The following is a 19670-nucleotide window of genomic DNA, read 5'->3' as shown; positions in this document are numbered from 1 at the left end:
CTTTGGTTAATAAATCTAGACTTTGGCTATAATCTAGCACTCACTCCGATACATAAAAAATACAAAATTTGTATTAACTTAATATAAAATGGGCGACACCTTTTATGGATAGGAAGGAGTAGTAAAATTAAGTTGTCTGCGGTTGCTGAATTGTGCTGGCTAACTTATTATGTAGTCTGGTGTGAGAAAATACATACCAAGGAAAGAAAAAATTGGTTAGTCAGACAACAAAATAGACAAAAACGGACGATAGAATAAACGGGATTATGATAATCTGACTTAATACCAAACTTAGCTTAAATATATGTTTCGAACATTTGATCTACGGTAGAAGGTCTTCGTGAGCTTATTTATCAGCCGTAACTGTGGGACACGGATTCTGAGGAAGGACTATCAAATAAAACGGAACACTATATGTGCAGTGTTCTCCATTGTAATACGTGGTGAACTGACCTGCAATGTTGAGTTCAAGGCTTGAAGCATCTTATCCAAACACGGGAGATGAAATCATGGGATGGGCAAGAGGTGCTCCTGTCATGCAGTTGGCCCATGACAGCAACCGGTAGTTCGGCTGCAGATTAGATGGCCCCTGGAGTGATGCAAGGGCCAAATCGTGTATAAACTCCATGATAATATCTGGATATTCGACATGGGCACAGCGTCGAGAATCAAAGATATGCTCAGAACGGAAAACCCTGGACAAGAGGGAAAAAACAAATGAGTGATGATGATGGCACGCAACTGGGGGCACACAGAAAATAATAACAAAAGAAGGATAGTACCTTCGTAAGGATAAGTGTACTGGTCTTTCCAGATCAGACGATAATCTCAGGAGCAAGCTTCCAGAAAAGGTCTTGTTTGGACCAGCAATTTCGCCAAGGCAAAGGGAAATGATGAGGTTCAGATGTCATACCTTTGCCACACGATGATCTGGCACTTTTCATTCTGTGAGTAGACTGAATTACAGTGCTCTTGGTCATTGAGGTGACTAAATATGTTTGATCTTTACCAAACCATATAGGGAAAAATAACTGAATCGGCAATAACGTCCAGAAGTCACAACTATTAATGGCCCAGGCTTTGTAGTTGAGTGATTTGAATCTACTTGCCTTCGAGCCCAAGAGGGTTTGCGTGGAGCATGAAAGATACAATGGTGATCAGACTGAACAAACTTCGTGCAGTGATACCGTGTTTCCCGCAGAACCAACATAATAGTCAGTAAAGTAGGGATGCAGCAAAAAGGTACACAGAGACAAAACAGGAAGACTCAAATCTTTGCATTAGCTTTGTTTTGACAAGAACAATAAATTAAGGATGGAAGTATGGAAGATACTACAAAGATGTGACTAAACTCAGTTCATGAATGTACAGATTGGCATTATGAGATTACACAGCAACCAGCCTTCTGGATTCCTGGTCAGTATGACAACAGTTCAATATACTAACATAGGCATAGCCCCAAACTGGCACAAGCCGAAAAGTGATGCGAAGGGCTGCGAAGCAGGCTTGCCATAATCTGAGCCATACTAAGATTTTTATCCAGACCTCCATAACAATGGGCATGGGAGCTTCGAAAGACAGCTTTCCAAAGGGCTAGCTACATAGATTCATGAAGTGAACAAAACTACTGTAGGCATTAGTGTTACAGTAACAGATCAGTGAAAGCCAACTCACACCTCTTCACTATAAATTTGTTTCTTCCGTTTCTATAGTGAATCAAACCATGAATCAAAATCAGCTGATACATTTGAGGAACCAGAATGAGGAGGCACACTGACATTTGAGATGTTCTGTTGCCCTTGTACAAGTGTAGTTTGTTTCTGATCATTTAAGAAGAACGAAATGTCCGCAAGCAAATCATCGACTGAATCATCAATAGATGTTGTTACATCAATCTGCTTGGCACATCTAAAGTCAGTGTTGTTGTCTGAGTCGATAGTTGATCGAGAAGTTACACTTGAGGCAGCAAAACCTTCAATCTCAACAGGTAAAGAAGTCTCCGAAAGTAAGGCATCTAGGGCGTCATCAAGAGGAGCAAGTGCCAGCGATTTGGACGAGCTACTAGCTTTGAATTTCTCATTTGACTCACTGACCTTCGTTCCTTCTAAAGTTGAACTATTTCCAAACGACTTACCTAGGTTGGAGCTAGAAAGGTGAGTTCCTCCAAGGGAATTAAGAAGCATGTCAAGTTCTTCTTCAGGACCAACCAGCTCAAGCTTTGACTGTTTGCCATGACCTGAGCTTGTAACGGTATCTGTGATTCTCGTATAGTTTTTATCTTCTTCAGTGTCTGAATGCACAAGTTGATGATCTGTTTTCATTTGATCATCAGAAAGGATGCTGCTGGCATGGTCATGACTAATTGGATCTTTCCCAGGCTTTACATCCTTGAAGTTACTTTGAACCAAACTTTCTTTAGCACCACAATCCAACAATGTGTCACATTGAATCACTATTTCATTATCTTCTGATGCAACAGCCTAGGAATAATAAGATGAATAAATCAGATGATCCTTGGGATATCATGTCAAGAAGGATGGGTTTCAAAAGGCTCGAGCATACAGACATGTTTAACAAAACAGATCTTAATTTCAGTAACTCAATATTTATAAATTAGGCACACATGACTCCTGCAATTAGAACCTTGTAGAAAGGGCAGCTTTATCAATGCCAACAGGATAATATCAGCTTTAACTTTACCCACCTCAGAATTGTATGAAGTATGAACCATGCACAACACAATCATGGACAGGCTGGTTGACCGTCCGAGTGCAATGGGTCAATGAAATAGGGATCAAATCTCCACTCAAATTCATCAACCCATCTAATAATGTAAGGATGGCAACTGTGCTCCAACAAATAAATAAACCCGCATAGCACCAAGGGTGGAAAACACCAACCAGATAACTCTGAAAGCTTATATAAACTTTATTGCTTCAACTGACGACAGACCATGTAGTGCAGGCAATTCCCATGATCCTGAATGTACCCGCAAGCAGTGGCCAGAATTGTCAAAAGGTCAGATACCAAAGCACCCTGGCCTTGTTGCAGAATGAGTGATGGTTGGGAAAAATGGTTGCAGAACAAGGCAGACACTTGTCAGCAGTAGCTAGGAGGTGGCAACTACTAGTCATGATTTGAGAAAGCAGAGTTTGATATTTAGATTGCAGCAACGATACATTAGGTTTGCATACCAAATGATGAAATGAATATGTTCATGGTTGTGCATGTCAGGGAATATGGACTTAGATCGCATAATTAGACTTCAGCACCCATTTGTATTTGACATAAGCTGGAGCTCTCCAAACTCTCAAGACCACGTAAATCCGTTAGCACCTCATAATAATAAATGCTCTCCCGAGTCATGAATTGTTCTAACTGTCAACATTCCTAATGCAACTAAAACCCCACTTCTGTTTTTACTAAAAAGAAGGCAATACATTCAACGTTTATAAAATTACAAAACTGGAAACAATAACCATAAACAAGAGCTCACCAGATCCTCAGGTAGTAGATCTTCTTCTATGAAAAGTCTCTGAGAGAGCTTAAGCTTCAAAAGTTGGGTGGCCAATGCATCCAGATCCATGGAGAGAAAAGGTACCTGAAAGTTGAGGAGAATATGTACACCAGCATGATGAATATGTAAAAATCTGATGGCATTGTAGGCAAGAAGCCACAAAACCCTAAACAACAGTGCTTCAAGAGTTTATATATGGACGGTAAATTGAAAACTAAAAGGATCTAGTAATCTAAACAAACCTCTATATTCCTCATACCATTTTTTGTTTAATAGTGTACCCCAAAGGCACAAACTTCAAAGGGGCACTCAGCCAAGGGACCGAGGGAAATTCCCGCTATAATGCCATTCATTTTTGAACAAAATATATGCTTCCAGTAAATTACACATATCTATGATTTAGCACCTACCCAAGCAAGCCCTAAAGCAGTGTGAAGAGCGTAGCATAGTACTGCATTTGAACAAGAATGATATAGCATAGTAGCAGATTTGTACCTCAAAATCTGGTGCTAAATCATCCTCTAATATGAAATTATCGTCTTCAATCCAGGACATAATCCCATCCCCTTTAGCTTCAAGCATAGAGGTAGATGCCTGCATAAAATCTAGAGAAGCAGCCAATCAACAATCTTAGCACCACTAGAACAAATCAATCTCACAAAAACTAAGCTCACTTCCGAGCAAACTCATGCTGTAATTTTCAATCTGCTGAATATGAAGCAAAGGGTGAGTACTGAGTAGCGAACTAATGACATGGTAATTCATCGCGGTGTGAATTTTCTACACTGGATCAGATCCATCTACAGGATATCCGCTCCTTCAAATGCTAACAGGAAGTTGAGAACATAGTATACTACTGAAATGCAGAGGATACATTAGGATGCTTGATATAGGTGATTCTAAGTGGCATTGGCCTTAAGATGATTCGGAATAAAACATTCCTTAGTTTAATATTATTCACAGTGCGAAATTTAGCCATCGTTAGAGGAAGGATCGCAAGGATCACCTAGTTGACCTAACCATGGTTGAAGCGAACAACTGAATGAGCTTAGACTGCTTAGTCCATGAGCAGAGATGGTTGAAAAACACACGCTGAGACTAGAAGTGAGTGACTGTGAAATCTCGCGGCGCACACTTACCAAATGGCGAGTTCTGGGAGGCGAGCTGGCCCGACACGCCGAGGCCACGCTCCTCGCGGGGCTGCGTCCGCGCCTGCTCGAGGAGGAAGGCGAAGTCGGCGCCCTTGCTGCGCGGCGCCACCTCGCCGGTCCATTCCGCGGCGGCCGCGGGGTCGTCTGCCTCGGGTTCGTCCTCGTAGCGGTCCCAGTTAGAGGGGAGGTTGCGGCTGCGAGGGGCGGATGAGGAGGAGGAGCCGCTGCCGGCGGCGGCGGCTGCGCGCTTCTGCTTTTGCGCTGCGGCCGCGGCGGGGGTCTGGTGGGTGCGGCGGCCGTGCACCGTGTGCGAGCGCTTCGACCTCGCCGCCGCCTTGGGATCCATTGCGGGGGCAGCCGGCAGCGTCGGGGGAGGGTTTCGCGGTGGTGTGCTTCGGCTTCGCTGCTCAATGTTGTCTTTGCAGTTTAACCCCTAGAACTCTCCGAACTTTGCGTCCGACTCCTCCCTCAGGCCTGCCCTTGCAAATTATCAGGGGCATTGCTTTGTAATTCTATACTCTAACGAGGGCTTCAGATTTCCACGAGCTCAACGAGGCCTTTATTCAGTCTACTTCATGGGCCTTATGTGGCCCAATACGAGAAGAAAGCAATAAAACGCCTGCCGCTACCATCATACCGCTTCTTCCTCGTCTCGCTAGCTCTCCCCGTCACCCCGGATCAGAGCCACGCCTCCGCCCTCCGGCACCAGGAATCCTCATGATGCTCCCCATCCGCCGTCTCTTCTCCTTCCAGGAGGGTTTCTCTCCACCGCCATCCCTGATCCGAGGATAGTCAGTTCGTTCGCGGACGCCGTTTCTTGGCGAGATGGGATCGGCCGCGAGAATCGTCGGCGACCGGAGAGGAGGAGGAGGGGGTTGAGGTCATGCGCGTATGCGGCGGTGTTTATGGCGCCGGAAGGGAGGGGAAGCGCGGGCCGGCGGCCGGCTAGTCTGGTAAGAGGAGGGCAACTGGAATTACCGCTGAGCTCCAAGGATCCATACTAGTTTATGGACCTAAGGAGTATGTGTTTGCACGTTATGCAAGGAGTAGAGTACGGTAGAGAGTCTAAAATCGTAGAGAGTCTAGTATAGTATGTACTCCCTCCGTTCCATATGGTAGTGGATATAGGGTGTCTAGGGTTAGAGGGGGGAGCTATGCCCAGGCCGCAGGTATGGAGTGGGAGGAATGACCGGTGGGGTAGCCGATTGTGTGGCAACTATCGTTTACTTTGAGCTTTTTATACTGCTATTAGATACTCCTGATCTTGGCTACTTTGTATAGGGGTATGTATATTGTATAAACTAGCAAACCTTATACTACCATGGCTACTTTGATGCATGCCTGCAAGATTTTACATGACGTGTTCATTCCTATTTTTATACTACCATGGTTTGATGCATGCCCGTAAGATTGTACATGCGTGTTAGTTCCTATTTTTTATACTGCCATAAAGCAAACCTTATTTTGTAATGGATCTCCAGAAATAATTCTGATCTTGTAATTTGTGTTAGTACAGCTACGTTCTTACATATCTAATTTAGTAAGTGCCCAACACGTAATAGAGGTAATCATCAATTTTGCTAGATGCGCTATAAGCTGCCTGAGGAGGTGGAAGATGATAGGAGGAGGACGACAAGCTAGGTGGGCTCGTGAGAGGAATAAGGGGCAGGTCAAGCTGCGCCTGGATTGCACTTACACACAGTGAACCGTCCAGGTATAAATTCAGTCGACCGTGATCGATGGGAATATGGCAATGTTCCTGGTGAAATTTTCCTTTTTCAGTTTTTTGTGTGCGAATTTATCAGTCTAATCATAGGCTGCTTGCCTGCTCCCTTAGACCCTTAGGCCTTATGACATATGGGGACAATGAGCTGCAGGCCTTGACTTGTTCCCTGAAACCTGCTTTGTAAGTGTAGCTAATTTATGTTTTGTCATAATGTGTAGTTAAGTCCCACTGGATATAGTCTGATTAAAATTGACAATTTTTATTATTATTAAGGGAACATAATGAAGGTACTCGATTTCTTTTTATCGCACCCAAAGGTTTTTTGGGAAGTCCTCAGCTAAAATGTAATAGAAGCAAATGCTCTGTTAGTTATTTCTTATGGTTTGTCGAACACCGGTGTCCTTTCAGGAGTTATGGTGTCAAAGATGTTGAAGTTAGAGATGTGCTGTTAATTGATCCCTGTGTTTGGTAGCTGTAATTTGAGTAGCAACTGCGGTTGGGAAAGAGGAGACAGGGTGTGGGGACCGAGTGAGGGCGGTGTGGGTGGGGTGTTATAGAGGGCAAGCAGGCTACACTGGAGTAGGCTTGGCCCATTTAAGTCCAGCTGAAACCTGGCCTCTACTTCGGCCTGTTATGTCCTGTTAAATAACTTGGGCTCTGGGACAGAGATCCCAAGATGCCATTCACTGACTACTACCTTGCCAAATGTCCAAGGGAAGCTAATCCAGTGGCGCATAAGATCGCGAGGAGGTGCTATCAGTCTAGAGTTTTTTGTATCTGGGACAATGATCCTCCAGTTTTATTTGCTGTTTTTTATAAACGATGTAACTACATTTGATGATGAATTAAGCTAGCCAAATGGCATTCCCTGAAGAGAACCTTGCCTCTCCTATCGCCTTCCCAAATCCCAAATCCCAAATACTACGTTGGAGTCCTCTGCTTCCACTGTCCAGATTCTCCTCCAGGATCGCGCTGGAGTTGTCATGGCAGATTTCCTAGCCGCGCGACTGCATAGCGAGTGGAGATTTTATAGCAACAGTCATGCAAGAGGAGGAGGAGGTGGTGGGTGGAGGTCGTGGCATTGTCCTAGTTTCCAGACAAGCGACACGCGGGGGCTGGTAGGCAGGAGGGGGATGCGACACTAATTTCTATTTCAACCTGTTCCATTATCTGGTAGTTTTGTTATCTACACCTTGTTGTGCTCAGTACTGCTACTGTAGTTCCTTTATTTGGAGGAAATGACAGTCCCAACCTACCATTTTGCTCGTTGAAGTGCAAGATGTCATTAGGAACTAGACATCAATTTTAGCGGGTAGAGGTGAGGTTTGAACCCAGGCTGGCTAGCTAGCCCATCATCCATTCCATGGTGCTAGCCATTAAGTTCCTGGATGACTTCTCGAGATATCAGCCAACGAACTAGCCAAATTTTCTGGTTAAATTGAGCTAATTTCTGACATTCAAATATGAGTGAACTTGCTAGTGGTGGATTGCTTGGTACTTTTGAGTTGTCTTTTATGTGTGATCTAAGATTTCAAATTTGTAGTCCTTTTCATTAAGGCCCTTATGAGTTATGACCCCTTTACGTCGAGTTATATCAAGAGAAGGGGATCAGTACAATATTGTCGAGGTCTACTGCATTAGGTGGATCAATTTTTATTTCTTTTTGTTGCTAGGTTATAGTGGTTTTTTGACTTATGTTATCAGGAGCTACATTTTGTTTGGACAGAGAAATCATTCTACAGGTACCCACCTTTTGTGTGCAGGTTGTTGAGGTAATAATTTGGTTATGTCGTTTTACTTCATTCTATATCCAGTAGTGTACAGAATATTTTGTGCTCTGGCCTACGACATGTCAAAACTGAATTCTTGTTGTTTGTGCCTTTCTTTTTTGCAGGCAAAAACTCCATCATCCATATTGAAGAAAATCTTTCCAAATCCTACTTGGCGGATTGTTCTCAATTATCTTATGCTCTTGTTTCACTTGTGGCACATGAAATTCTGGTAATTTTTAATTAGTCTTGAAACATTATGTGTGTGGAATGATATTATTATAATCATATAATTGCATCGTATGAGCTACTAAAGTAGACAACACAGTGCAGCTTGTTTGGCTGATATTTTTATTGGTCCCCTATGTTCTTCGTGAAACTAAACTGTGCATTTTTTTCTTGGTCCTATTTACATGATATAAATGTTTTTTTCTTCTGAATTTTGTAGAGAGTTTTCCAAAATTCATAGGTCACTTAATGTTTAAATTTGGAATTCCTCACCATTTCCTACTAAATCCAAAGAAGACCTTAAGTGGAAGGGATTAAACCCATGTGGATGGGAATCAACCACACCCCACCATTTTCCCTAGAACTTATTTCAATTCCACATGAACTTGACATATAGATTTCCGCATGTAGTTTTTAAGTTCTTGATATAGTTGCTTCGTTAGTGACCAAGGAAAAATTAGCTAGGTTCACTTTTAGTTGTATACTATGAATGTGCATTTGTGTACTAGAACCAAGAACATGTGTTTATGTACAATATAACAATACATGCTTCTTACATACTATACATAAATCCATATTTTTCTCGGGCTAAATATTTACATGCAACTATTTTTCTCAGACTAAATTTTACATGCACCATGTGGTAGGCATATGTATATACCATCAGGCCCTGCATGATCGACGATGTTATAGGACTTGGGTAGGGCCAAGCAGGACCAACTCGTGCCAACAAACAGAGGATAGGCTAACACTCTGGAAGGTGTCCGAAGTCCGAACTCCACCCGAGGGTTCCACATCAGCTTGGATTAGCTCTCCTTGATATTTTAGGGGCACAATAGTCTTTTTGTATAGGGAATCTTATTTTGAAACCCACCGGGGACCTGTAACCCCAAACCAACCGTACTATTTAAGGTGGGTAAGGGAAAAGCCCCAGGAGGAGGAACAACTTCTCACCTCGACACACACAGATCAATGTGACCTCGAGAGATCAGCTCTCTCGTCTCGCTCGAGCACTCTGATGCAAGATCAATACAACCACCATACACAGGAGTGGGTATTACCTCGATTGTGAGGGCTTGGACCTGTCGAACTTCCTGTCTTAAGTGTTACCATTGTTGATCCACCGCCGCACTACAATGAGTATGCAACGAATAACATGTCAAAATTAATATAAGTAACATACGCAAGGATGGGACGACAACTTCTTGACCTTCCCATATATGCTTTTGTAGATGAACTCGATGTATTGGAGTGTCACACACTGCATTTTAGAACGGCATGGTTTGCATGTTGATCAAAAACACATTTCAACATGTTGCTACGAAGCTGGCCATCTCTTTTTTTGCAGATGGTTGTTACTTGTCTAAAAAGCCTGAAAACGAGACAGCAAATAAATAGCGACATAACTAATTGGCGATCAAGTTTGTCGAGGTATAATATGTTAGAAACTTTAGTTGGAAGCAAAATGATCAAACTAAACTAAGTTGTGCAAAATAACTAATTCTTTTTTGCAACCTATACATTCTGGATCACTCGATTGCCAAACAGATGAAAGCTTTGGCCTAACACATGCCCAATTAGATCGTTGACGAGTTTCCTTCTATTAATTAGTGGTCCAGGATTGAGAAGCTAAGGAAGAAAGTATAAGGTAAGTTTGAGAGATTATTATCAACTAGACCGACATCCTCAAAAATTTAAATTACGAAAGCCTATAGAGATGGAGAAGAAACCTTCTCGACGACATGATTGGCGAAGACATCCATGACTAGTGTGCGGGCATGAGGCATGATTTCTGTACATAGCATAACTATCTCTCAATTAGTTGATGTTCTTAGTTTCTTTTGTATAAAATGGCTCCAAATCGATTAGTCCTACACGTAAAATACATCAAAAGATAAAGGTAACAAATGGTTGAGCAACATAAAGTTAAAGTCACAGTTACTTGAAGCAACCCAAACAAAAACATGATAAATAATTGTATAGACATACTAAATGGAACTATTGCTTATTATTTCTAGTTCTAACAATGGACATGAGAGTTAAATATGTCATGTGCAGTTGAGAGCAGGCACTTGACCCTTGATATCATTAGCCTCATAGAAGAGTTCAGTTCGGTGGATAATTGATCTGCTGAAGAAGTGAGTGAAACATTGAATTCCTATTATTCAGTAGACCGCCTAAATTGTAGATATTGTGTGGTGTGTCACAAGAGTATTCTTGAGCAAAATCTTTCTATGCACTTCTTCAAAATTGAGAAAAAAGAAGATTGCACATGCACTGTGGTTGGTACTCCAAAGTTATTGGTATCTCTCTCACTCTCTCTGTGCCAGCATCTGTAGGGACCTTTTGATGATATGGAGCAAATATTTACACATCAACCACTTATACCCGAATCTTAAAAGGTCTCTACCGATGCTGAGAGAGAGGGAGGGAGGGAGAGAGAGACCAATAACACTGGATTGCAAACTGTAGTACATGTGCAATCTTCTCAATTTTCAAGGAGTGCGCAGAAAGATTTTCTCAATATTGCACTCATGACAGACTACACAATGTCTACTATTTAGGTGGTGTATTGAATATTAGGAACTCAATATTTCACTTCTTGAGCCGATCAAAAGTATCAACTGAACCCTTCTTTGAGGGAGTCATGTAACTGCTCTCAGGTGCACAGACATATTTAACCCTCAAGTCCATTGTTAGAACTAGAAATAATAAGCAATAGTTTCATTTACTATGTCTACGATTATTTATCATGTTTTTGTTTGTGTTGCTTCAAGTAATTGTGACTTTATATTGCTCAACCATGTGTTTCCTTTTGATTTATTTTACATGGAATACTGGTCCATTTGGGAGCTGTTTTATACAAAGGAAACTAGGAATATCAACTAATGGAGATATAGTTATGCTATATAGAAATAATATCCCATGCGTGCACACTAGTCATGGATGTCTTTCCAATCATGCCGTCCAAAAGGTTTCATCAACTCTAAATTGGTGGGAGATTAATCTTAATCAAGTCCTGCCTATCTAGTATACCTGCTTATTTGCTCTATGTTATCAAGTTCCCTAGTGGGCTATTTCTGCTATTAATGCACATATGGCTCACTGCTTGTGGGAGAACTACGAGGGGCACAGGAAATTCATCTGGCCAATTGGGATTTGGTAAGTCAGAAAAAAGAGATTGGGGGTTTAGGGATCCCTAACTTGAGAGATCTGAACCTATCCTTGCTTGCCTCCTGGATAAAAAGGTATCATCATGATAACAATAAACTGTGGGAACAACTGATTGATTTTAAATACGATACTAGAAATCCAAATGTGCTTGCTTGCTTCGATTTTAATATTTCTGACTTTAGAAGGGTGTGATGTGGGCCTGTAAGGCTACTAAGATGGGTTATGTCTGGCAAGTGGTGTCAGTGTTTGGTACAGGCAATATTTGTTTCCTGGTAGTGTACTGCAGTGAATATACGATGGTATCACAAGAGACAGAGATTTCGACAGGTTCGGGCCCTTGGGATCGAGGTAGTAACCTACTCCTATATTTGGTGATTGTATTGGTCTTGCCTCAAGGTACTCGAGTGGGTCGCTTTTGATCTGTGTACAAAGGTGTGGCTTGTTGTGTCTTGTTTGAGGTTTTTCCCTCACCCGACTTACATAGTGCGGTCGGGTTAGGGTTACAGGTCTAAAGTCGGTTACAAGGAAAGATTCCTTATGCAAAGGACTAGAGTGCGCGTAAAATATCTAAGAGCTTCCTTGACTTCTACTCCATGTCGATGTGGGACCCTCAGGTTGAGATCAGACTCCTTCAAGAGGATTTGCTTACCCATCTGGTTGTTGGCCGAATTAGGCATGTTTGGCCATACCGAGCCCTATGACATCGTCAAGTGGGGAGTGGGCACCCTGTTAAGTTTTGGTAGGATCATTGGACTTGGCATACCTATCAGCATGCTTTTGGGATATACTCCCTCCGTCCCAAAATAAGTGACGTGGATTTGTATAAGAATCTATACAATTCCACGTCACTTATTTGGGACGGATGGAGTATGTTATTTGCAAGCAACAGCATAAAACCCTGCGGGAGATTTGGGATGGTTCTGGACTCAAACTAACCTTTAGACGCAATTTTGATAATGACTTGCTGCTTCAGTAGGGGGCTTTACATCAGATTGTCTCTGTGCTTCAGTATAGTGAATAGGAGTACACTGTTTCTTGGAAGTGGCCTAATTCTGGGATATGTAATGTGCAGTCTTTATATGTGCTCGTTAACTTTCGTGGTATTATTCAGCTTGTGGTTCCTGCGGTGTGGAAGCTTTGTGTGCCCCCTAGGGTACTAGTTTTCTGTGGTTACTAAATGACAATAGACTCCTCATTAGTGATTATCTAGCTAAAAGACAACAAATTCCTGATAAAACTTGTCTGTTCTGCAGTGGAACTGAATCAATTAATGGATTAATCATTTTGTTCTTGAGTGTTTATTTAGCAGCTTTCCGTGATGATTTGTCCAGCTTCTGAATTGATAATAAGAGAAATCTGTGCACCAGTATGCTATCTACTGCTGTGTTATGGAAATACAGGATTTGTATGTTGTTTGGAAACACAATGTTGTCTGGTTTGCAGGTTCTATGGCACAAATTGGTGCGACTGCTCGACACTTGGAGACTGCTGTGCCCGGAAAGAAAGGTTAGCTGATAAATCTGGCAAGAACAAAAATCTGGGAACCACCCTGGCTTGGCTGGGGGTGAAGAGAAGGACTATGGATGAGATGCCAATTGCCAAACTGCAAGCATCGACTGGAGAAGATTGGGGGCTTGCATTGACTATCTGACTTAGATGTAATAGAGGAGATGTAGAAATGTTTATCTTCTCTTGCTTCCTAATTTACCTTGAGCTGTTTTCGGTGCTCGCTACATTACTCATTTTCTGATTTACCTTGAGCTGTTTTCGGTGATTAGTAATGACTATGTTGTTTCTTTCTAGTAATGGAACAGGGGCTTTTTTTTGCCCTGTTGCTCTAAATAAAATAAAGGGTCAGCTGGAACCTAATAGTCCAATGATAGAGCGGTATGCCATTACTTTTTTTTTTGACAGCCGGTATGCCATTACTTTAAAGATGCATTGTCTCTCCTATTCCTTGAGTTTCATGTTTCGCGAATTCGCGGTGGTGTGCAGTGACAGTGTGCTTCGCCTAATCGGCTTCGCTGGTGAGTTTTGTTTTTGCAGTTCAACCCCTGTCTCTCAGTGCTCTTCGTAAGAAGACTCTCATGGGCATTCCATTGTGATTCTTTTTTTCTTGAGTCTCTGACGACCTCACGGCTGTTTCGCGGAGCCCAGAGGCGAAACGCCAAAACCCTTTCGCCTCGCTTCCGTGGCTTGACGGGCGGCGGAGATGCGCTTCACGGCGTCTCCGGTGGTGGAGCTCCCGGTGGGCGGCGCCGTGCTGACCTTCGAGCAGGACAACGACTCCTTCGAGGTGGGCACCTCCGTCTGGCCCTCCTCCCTCGTCCTCGTCAAGTTCGCCGAGCGCTGCCTCGGCGACCCTTCCCTCCCCTTCGCCGACGCCCTCCGCTTCGCCGGCGCCCACGCCGTCGAGCTGGGATCCGGGTGCGGCCCAGCGGGCCTCGGCCTCTCCCGCCTCGGCCTCTCCGACCTCGTGCTCACCGACATCGCCGCCGTGCTCCCCGCCCTGCGACGCAACCTCCGCCGCAACCGCCGCCACCTCCAGCGCGTGCCCCGCCTCGCCCAGCTCCACTGGAACTGCCCCGCGCAGCTCGCGCAGCTCGCCTCCGCGCGCCGCTTCGACCTCGTCGTCGCCGCCGACGTCGTCTACGTCCAGGAGTCGGTGCCCCACCTCGTCGCCGCCATGGACGCGCTCGCCGACGCCGACCGCGGCGTCGTGCTCCTCGGGTACCAGATCCGGTCCCCCGAGGCGCACCAGGCGTTTTGGGAAGCCGTGCCTGCCGCCTTCCCGGTGATCGAGAAGGTGCCGCGGGAGCACCTCGACCCGGACTACGCCTACGAGGAATCCGATGTGTTTATCCTCCGCAGGAGGCCGCGGCAGTGAGATATGCCTCGATTGACACGCATCTGCTCATCATTTACATACAGGTTTGCAATAAGTGTTCATTCAGTAACAGTTCCAGAGCTTTTTAGTTGTGGTGAGGATATCTGATAGAAACTGCTGAATGTTGCTTGATGGAGAGTCAATGCGTTGGGTTGGTTAATTGAAATCGTTGTGAGTTAGATCGAGTTGATGAGCGGATCTCTGCAATAAGTTACAGAACATCCTTGCAATGTGTGGAGGCTTGTTGGATTTACTTAACTATGTAGTAATACTCCGTAAATGTTATTGCTGGAGTTGACACAAAGAGAATATCATGTTAAATAAGATGTTTTTCGACGTTTTGTGTTGTTTTTCGCTGATTTGTGTCGTGAACATGTTGGATTTTTCATGTCCACGATTGTTCTTATATAATGTATTGTGTACTTGGCAAGAGGAATTAAGTTCTAGACTTTTGTGTTACTATTAACTAAGCATCTTAATGCTCAGCTCATTTGTTGGAATCAAACTCCTTGTTAGAGTAACATAAGCTCTGTGTCAACGCCTTTTCTGGTTGCTATATGAACCGATTGAAGCTGGAAATGCTCTTCTTCCTAACTAGGGTAAGGGATACTTAAACGTGACTTAATTGAGCCTACACATGCCTCCAGTATGCAACTCATCAACTTGAGTACATTGAGAGGATTATGCCATGTCTTCTGTTGTTTAAGCAAATCCATTGTGGTTTATGAAATATTGGTAGAGAGCAATGGTTGAAATGCTTTATGGTAAACTGAAAGAGTGGTAAAGCACCATTAGTTCTTGGAAGCAACCATGCTTAAAGCAGCTTGACTTAAATATCATTGTTTTGTCCTGTGCATGTACCTTGAATACCTTGAAACAATGTGGAATGCACCCTTGGATGAGGCTAATCAGATTACTTCTTTTTTTACTGTTTGGTTTTGGGTCTAGGGAGGACTGAATTCAGAAGGGGGACAGTTCTCCATCACAGATGTGACGTTGAAGCCTGAAACAAACTGTGATGCTGAGTAGACTTTCGAAGTGTATCTCTTGGAATCTTAGGGGCCTGCACCACAGAGGCATCAAACGATGATTTTTTATTTTTTATTTTATTTTTTTGCTTTTGGGGAACGGGATGTTTTTATTCAAGAAAAGAAGCCTGGTATCTGTAACATTTTGTATGGTCAGTCTCATGTTGAGCAATCGAGCTGTCTAGTAATCTTTCAACAAAGCGCGGGTATTGAATGTGGGACTGCTGGCTGGGCAGAACTATAGTTCCTCAAAGCTTTCTTTTACCGGAACATTGGCCTCAGCCACACCCAATCATGTTGACTTGACTTCATCATATACATGTTGCTAGAGTTGATGCAAGATAACAACATTTTAAGGATAAACATTTTGGAATTTCCATGTTCATGGTTGTGTTTTATTCGTTGCATCGTCTGATCGACAAGATGGAATTACCCTGCAGACTTATGGTTACTAATACTCAACTTTGGTCTGGAAACCAAACCTTTTCTGAGAGTGAGGAATGAACTGTATTCATGCCTTTTTGGGGTTCCTACATGAAGTGATGGAAAACTGGAAATGTTCCTCGTCCCAACAAAGGTAAGAAAAACTCAAATGTGACCTCAACACTGAGCCTCGCCATGCGTCAAGTATGCAAACTCAATAGTTGAGTCTGCTGAGAGGATTATTATGAAAACAAGCCTGATATTTGTAACATTATGATTTATGTATGGCCAGTCTTATGTTAAGCCTCGCCATGTGGCTTTTAGCAGCTTGAACTTAAACGTCATGTATGACGAAACAACGTGGAATCCAAGTGTTTTTTCCCTACCAAAAAAGAAAAATCAACGTGGAATCCACACTTGGATAAGGCTAGACAAATTCCATTTGGTATGATAATAAGGTTTTATTTGATTTTATATGCTTCAAGACAATTTTATACAATTTCGGGGGTATCATATTTTAAAAACCCTTCCTGAAAAATCAAACATTTTAAAGCATCGTACTAACTACTAAGTTGGTTTGACATGTTTTCAGACATTGAAAATCCTAATTTTATGAGAGACCTTTATGAAACACAATAAACAACGTCTTGTACCGTGTTTCCCAAGATTTCGTTGAGGTCTCAACTTGTGTTCTCGTACGACAGTTTTCTGCTGGGCCCGTATGTCAGGCCGAGAGACAAGCATCAGGGTCGCCGCAAGGAAAAAGGAAAAATCAGCTTAGGGCGAACTCCTCAGCGGCAAACGACCACCGTTAGATCGAGATCCAACTGCAGGCTCGCCGCCATCTTTCTTCCCCAATCCCCCCCTCCTTTTAAGAACCCAATAATACCCCCTCTGCGAGCCCTCCTCTCGTTCGCCGCCGTCTTCCTCCTCGCTTCCTCCGCCTGCGGCGCCGCTCTGCCGCTCCCTCGACGACGCAGGCTCCGGCGCAAACCAAGGCAGGCTTCGCCGCTCCGTCCCTTCCTCGCCGGACGTTGTAAGTCAATCCTCATCCCTTTCTCCTACCTCACCTCGTGCTCCTCGCCCCCACGCCCAACCCTAGCCGCTCCCAAATAGATTAACCCCACCGGCCTACGTAATTTCTCGGTGCGCTAGGTCTAGATCCGCCCCTTGCCCAGCGCAGCGGCTCTGCCTATGATTGATTTCTGTTCCGATTAGGGTTACTGGATTAGCAGCTATCGATTGTGTTTTTGCATGTTTGGCCGCATGGACAGGATTTTGGGGAATAAGACGAGGAGAATAAGCAGTGAGCTGCTTGCTTGAAATCCTTTTCGAATTATTATTGAACGTACTTTATGGCAGCATAATGCACACACAACCAATCTTGTTAGCCAAATCTAGTGGGCGTAAATCTGTTAGCTCCCCTAACGTAATTTGCGAACTGCTGCTGTGCAGCTGTTGATGTCTCTTTGTTGAATCTTTTGGGGTAGGGATTACCCGGGTGGTTGTACTGGATTAGAAGAGGCGTTGAACAATCATGGGGTAGTCTGCTCTAAATTATGTGTGCTAATCAAAATAAGTCTCTTAGGTCAGATGGATATCAGTAGCCTTGATTAGAGCAGGGTGGTTCTACTGGATTACAAGAGTTTGTGAACAAACATGGAGTAGTTTGCTCTAGATTGTGTGCGCATCTAATCAAAAGAAGTCTCTTCGGCCAGATGTATATCAGTAGCTTTGCTTAGAGCAGCTGAGATGTTTTACTGGATTAGAAGAGTTTGTGAACAAACATGGTTTAGTCTGCTCTAAATTATCTGTGCATCTATGACATTCTGGTCGGTACTTTTTGTTTTGTTTTGGGTTGTCCTCTTCAAACAAAGATTAATGTTCTAAAACGGTGTGCAGCTTAGGTTTTTAAATGGATCGAATAGTATTCTTTTCGGGCGGATATAACAAGGCCTACTACCCCAGAAGGAGTGCCCTCGTGCAACAGGCAAAAAGTTGTTTCTTTTTGTGCTATGTTGTTTGGTCTCTTTTGCAGTTGCAGGGGCAGAAACAATAACATTCTAGTGGGAGACACTTTCATCTCTTTACTTCTGGCTTTAACTGTTTTGAACAGTGTGCAGATATAGGTTAAAACTGATCAGTTTACTAGGAGCAAGACCTAGTCCCGATGATGCCTTGAAGTAGATCACAATTCTTTTGGTCTTGTTTCTATTCAGATTGTTCTCCTGATATTAACAATTTTGAGTAAGTGTGCAGATTAGGTTAAAAAGGAACTGGGATTAGGGTTTTCTTACAAGAGCTTGAGCTTTATAATGTTGCAATCACACAGTGAGCGTTACAGGGGTAAATTCACAGGAAATTGTACTTGTTGGTGATATTAAAAGATGCATAGTTCTTGCCAACCTGGTTTGGTTTAATCCTATATGTTCCCTTCGCTATTTTGTCTTCTGTAATGCACTGAGGTATTCCAGTATTCCTTGCTTACTGTTTTTGCCAGAGAACGCAATCATGCATATGTAGCACATTAATTCTTGTGATGTGGGTAAGGTTTATTGACTCTTTTGTTTCTATTTTCTTGGTTTTGTACAGCAGCTGAAGTGAAACCATGGCGGAGCACTTGGCATCAATTTTTGGTACTGAGAAGGACAGGGTCAACTGCCCCTTTTACTTCAAGATTGGAGCATGCCGCCATGGGGATCGCTGCTCCCGTCTGCACAACAGGCCAACCACGTCGCCAACTATTGTGCTTGCTAACATGTACCAGCGCCCTGATATGATCACCCCAGGAGTTGATGCGCAAGGTCACACTATTGATCCTGAGAAGATGCAGGAGCACTTTGAGGACTTCTATGAGGATATCTATGAAGAGCTGAGCAAGTTTGGTGAAGTTGAGACCCTGAATGTGTGTGACAATCTTGCTGATCACATGATCGGGAATGTCTATGTCCAGTTCAGGGAGGAAGAACAGGCCGTCGCTGCTCACAATGCCCTCCAAGGCCGCTTTTACTCTGGCCGCCCAATTATTGTTGAGTATTCCCCTGTGACCGACTTCCGTGAAGCAACCTGTAGGCAGTTTGAGGAGAACAGCTGCAACCGTGGTGGCTACTGTAACTTCATGCATGTGAAGCAGATTGGCAGAGAACTCCGGAGGAAGCTGTATGGGGGACGTTCCCGGAGGAGCCACGGGAGAAGCCGCAGCCCAAGCCCGCAACACAGGAGGGACAATCGTGACCGTGGTGGTGACTTCCGCCGTGAAGGTCGTGATGGCTACCGTGGTGGCGGCGGTGATGGTGGTTACCGTGGCGGTGATGGTGGTGGCTACCGTGGCGGTGATGGTGGTGGCTACCGTGGAGGGGGTGGTGGTGGACGGAGGGGTGGAGGTGGCAGGGGGTATGACAGGTACGATGATGGAGGAAGACGCAGGCATGGTGGCAGCCCACCAAGGCGTGGGAGGAGCCCTGTCAGGGAAAACAGTGAGGAGCGCAGGGCCAAGATTGAGCAGTGGAACCGCGATCGGGAGGAAAAGAAGTGATCTCTGTTACTGTCATCTTCGTTCAGTCGCTGCTATACTATGTTGCTTTTTTAGTCTGTTCCTTTATTGCTGTGTAAGTCATACATTGGTGTGTTGGTCGAGTAAAACATGATTCTACTATTCGTTTTGCTTCGTGTAAAGAGTCGATTATTTCTCAGTATTTGTCGATGGATCTGTTATAATATTATTTTTGTAGTCGGTATTCTACAGCTATTGATTTTATCTGAATTCC

At 43.7% G+C, this 19670-nt stretch overlaps 3 protein-coding genes across 8 annotated transcripts; 2 read left to right on the top strand and 1 right to left on the bottom strand.

Moving 5' to 3' along the window:
- Positions 1 to 1255: 1255 nt before the first annotated feature.
- LOC100821400 lies at positions 1256 to 5089 on the bottom strand. Its single transcript, XM_003567847.4, has 4 exons — positions 4657 to 5089; positions 4013 to 4122; positions 3497 to 3601; positions 1256 to 2480 (listed from the first exon to the last, which is right to left on the bottom strand). The coding sequence occupies exons 1-4, from the start codon at positions 5012 to 5014 to the stop codon at positions 1707 to 1709; spliced, it is 1347 nt and encodes a 448-aa protein (XP_003567895.1). The 5' UTR covers positions 5015 to 5089; the 3' UTR covers positions 1256 to 1706.
- LOC100822535 (splicing factor U2af small subunit B) lies at positions 3351 to 19666 on the top strand. Of its 6 annotated transcripts, none has more exons than XM_024460258.1 (3): positions 3351 to 3361; positions 5618 to 5621; positions 18499 to 19666. In XM_024460258.1, exon 3 carries the CDS (start codon positions 18512 to 18514, stop codon positions 19436 to 19438), a length of 927 nt encoding a protein of 308 aa, XP_024316026.1. In that variant the 5' UTR covers positions 3351 to 3361; positions 5618 to 5621; positions 18499 to 18511; the 3' UTR covers positions 19439 to 19666. The 6 variants fall into 6 exon arrangements, with proteins under 6 accessions (XP_024316026.1, XP_010231025.1, XP_014755135.1 ...); XM_014899649.2 differs by lacking the exons at positions 3351 to 3361; positions 5618 to 5621 and adding exons at positions 16789 to 16939; positions 17806 to 18368 and having other exon boundaries at positions 18496 to 19666; XM_010232723.3 differs by lacking the exons at positions 3351 to 3361; positions 5618 to 5621 and adding an exon at positions 16781 to 16939 and having other exon boundaries at positions 18496 to 19666.
- On the top strand, positions 13622 to 15863 carry LOC100821706 (protein N-lysine methyltransferase METTL21A). The gene is made up of 2 exons (XM_003567849.4): positions 13622 to 14496; positions 15401 to 15863. Exon 1 carries the CDS (start codon positions 13778 to 13780, stop codon positions 14450 to 14452), a length of 675 nt encoding a protein of 224 aa, XP_003567897.1. The 5' UTR covers positions 13622 to 13777; the 3' UTR covers positions 14453 to 14496; positions 15401 to 15863.
- Positions 19667 to 19670: the final 4 nt, after the last annotated feature.

This window comes from Brachypodium distachyon, chromosome 2 (assembly GCF_000005505.3).
Source record: "Brachypodium distachyon strain Bd21 chromosome 2, Brachypodium_distachyon_v3.0, whole genome shotgun sequence".
NCBI lineage: Eukaryota > Viridiplantae > Streptophyta > Magnoliopsida > Poales > Poaceae > Brachypodium > Brachypodium distachyon.
The sequence above is the reverse complement of the archived record's forward strand: the minus strand, read 5'-3'. Positions and strand labels throughout refer to the sequence as shown.

Coding starts and splice junctions, on each gene's coding strand:
- LOC100821706 (XM_003567849.4), top strand. CDS start 13,778: ATGCGCTTCACGGCGTCTCCGGTGGTGGAGCTCCCGGTGGGCGGCGCC.
- LOC100821400 (XM_003567847.4), bottom strand. CDS start 5,014: ATGGATCCCAAGGCGGCGGCGAGGTCGAAGCGCTCGCACACGGTGCAC. Junction 4,123..4,656: donor CTCCCAGAACTCGCCATTTG/GTAAGTGTGCGC, acceptor CTGCTTCTCTAG/ATTTTATGCAGGCATCTACC. Junction 2,481..3,496: donor ATCTACTACCTGAGGATCTG/GTGAGCTCTTGT, acceptor TATTATTCCTAG/GCTGTTGCATCAGAAGATAA.
- LOC100822535 (XM_024460258.1), top strand. CDS start 18,512: ATGGCGGAGCACTTGGCATCAATTTTTGGTACTGAGAAGGACAGGGTC.